The following is a 2,664-nucleotide window of genomic DNA, read 5'->3' as shown; positions in this document are numbered from 1 at the left end:
AAGTCGAGGGAAAGTGATCACAATGAGAAGGATAGAAAGAGAAAGTGAAGACTATATGTAGGTCTTGACTAACAAAGGTTAAGGGAAAGTTTTCATCCCCAAGCTCTCTTTCCATGCAAAGAGTAATTCCAAGAGTATGTGATATATTTTAGATAAAAATGAAAAAATTATAGATACTTACATCCCCAGTGGATTGGAATTCATTTCTGATAAACCAAATGCAGCTAAGTTACTGAAACCGAATTATTTTTACTCGAGGTTTGAAGGACACAGAGGGAAACGTGGTACCTACTGGTCAGAATGTTCATCAGTTTCACATCTGTCTCAAAAGACAGAACACAAAGGAGGGGACCAGTAGGCTCTTCTCATGATGGGGGAAGAAGAACTGCAAAACATTTAGCCACCCCGAAGAAATGGGAATTGAGATTACCTTCAGTTGGTACTTTTATAAGTGCCTCTGGAAGGCAAAGCAAACTCTTGAGTTTGCAGTATATATTACCCTCTTTTGGGTAATAAAATGCTAAGCTGTGGAATTAAACTGCAAATCTCTTAGATGGCTTGGCGTGAGTGGTTGAGCTTTACTGCGGGCCAATTGTAAACCTTAATACTTAGATATAAATGAGCATTAGTTATGACTTGCAAGACAAATCTAGTAGTCTTTGTTTATTTTCTGATGACCCTGGTCTCTAAAGGGACAATCACATGCCTCTGGAAAGCGGGTTGTGAAAATAACAAAAACCATCTCCCCAACTTTATGAAACCATTCTTAACTGTTCTAGGAATACTCTAATTTTAATTGCTATAGTTTAAGAAAGAGTTGACAAATATCCAGAGTGAGATATCCAGAATGATCAAGGGCCTGAAGGATTACATGAGTTTGGGTTATGGCAGAATAAAAGGATTGGAACTCTTTGATTTGAATGGTACAGGCTTAGAGACAGGATTTTTAAAAGTATATAAATCCGAAGGGTACTTGATGTGTAGTTGTCAGGGGTGCGTGTGTGTGCGCGCACGCATATCTGTTTTAATATCAGTAAAAGAAAATAAATATTGCATAGCAATATAAGCTTTATGAATCTTGGTCATTAAAAGGTGGATAAGTTAAAGCATTTAAATATTAATAGATACCAATCCATCCTAGCATGAGACTGGCCCAGGAAATTTTGAGTACATTCCTGCTTCTGATTTAATATCCTTTCAGAAACACCCTGGTCCTCAGGTCACCCCAGACACCTTTAACATCAGTGGCGGGCGCAGAATATATGCTGAAAAGATGCAGTTGACCTGAAATTCATAATTTATTTCATCATTTTTGAAAAATATATGATCAAAAAGAATCTTTAGCAGCTGAACGGATTTATGTTCCACTAGGATTCATCTTAGTGAGAGTTTCTAAGGTTCTAGTTTTTGAAAAGTGACTCAATTTGGGAAGAAGGATTTAAAAATCCATGATTGTCCTCAAAAAGTTTGCACAGTAGCTTCACTTTTTCCCTCAAGGGAATGTTTACGTTCTTTGAAAAAACAATATCTCATCAATATTACCCATAATGTTTTATGATACTTGTTTTAGAATATAGTCTGGTGATTTTTACAACTTTTAAAATAATTTTTATAAATGTTTGTTCATAATGATATCTTATCATCCAGTAAAATTAATTTCCAGTTTGAAGAATACAAATTTAATTTGGGTTTATCCCAGAAAGAATCATTACCTAAAATGTTAATAGTATTTAGACTGCATAAAGGTGGAAATTTATTGCCTATGTATTATTTGTGCTAATTTATTTATTGCAGCTGAATGTCGTTTATAATGTGAAAGATTCTGGGTCTTCTAGAAGGCGAAGATCTATCTCCAATCAAGAAGCCTTTGATTTGGATGTTACTGTAAAAGATAATAAAGATGATGCCAATCATGTGAACTTGAACGTGTGCACAAGGTGAGTATCTGTTTGGGTCCCTCTTCTTCCTCTTTCTTTTTCTTTTGAAAAAAATGTATTTGAAGATGAATTATATAGGGTTGTCTAACTATATCAAAACCAGGAGTTACAGGTAACAAAGAATTTGGTTATGCATTATACTTCAGATTATAAAATAGGAATACTAATTATATTTAAGCATTTCTTAGATGTGTTCAAAAATTATTTATGAGTTTTTCTTCTATAACAAATTAGACTAGAATAATATACATATATATATATAAATTAATAAAAAGAGGTCTAATTTAGGAAACTTTAAATCAATCATGTTTAATATGATATTAAATATAATCATGTTTAATAAAATATGATTATTTCTTATGAGTTACTTTGCTGTTGAAATAATTATTCCAATTATGTAACCTTAACAGTTCCATTATTATTCAAAAATCAATGAATAGTTTTTTTTTAAGAGACACTAAAAACATTCTCATTTAGAATATTTGCATCTTGGGTAATTAGACTTACAGTGGAAACTCCTGACAATACTTATTACGGTGATTCTTGGTCTGTCTCAGGGTGTCTGAGGGTCTTGTTAGGCCATTGGTAAAAGGTCCTGACTTAACAGTAGGTCTCTGACACTGCAGAATCTTGGTTTGTCTAATGGACACGCAAGTTTGAGATACTCCGTGTGAAAGTTCTTGAATCAAGAGGCTTTGCAAGGCCTCTGTTGTCAATCTGCCCTTAC

General features: G+C 33.7%; 1 protein-coding gene across 1 annotated transcript in view; it reads left to right on the top strand.

The window, feature by feature from the left end:
* CD109 (CD109 molecule) overlaps positions 1-2,664 on the top strand; it is a 116,297-nt gene that overhangs the window by 106,359 nt on the left and 7,274 nt on the right. The window contains exon 28 of the mRNA XM_023517277.1: positions 1,795-1,937. Within this exon, the coding sequence (XP_023373045.1) occupies positions 1,795-1,937 (143 nt within the window). The remainder of the gene's footprint in view (positions 1-1,794; positions 1,938-2,664) is intronic.

The sequence above is a fragment of the Otolemur garnettii genome, unplaced genomic scaffold (genome assembly GCF_000181295.1).
Source record: "Otolemur garnettii isolate 467f Iridium unplaced genomic scaffold, OtoGar3 scaffold00107, whole genome shotgun sequence".
NCBI classification, from domain to species: domain Eukaryota; kingdom Metazoa; phylum Chordata; class Mammalia; order Primates; family Galagidae; genus Otolemur; species Otolemur garnettii.
Note: the sequence above shows the minus strand (reverse complement) of the source record. Positions and strands in the feature narration are given on the sequence as shown.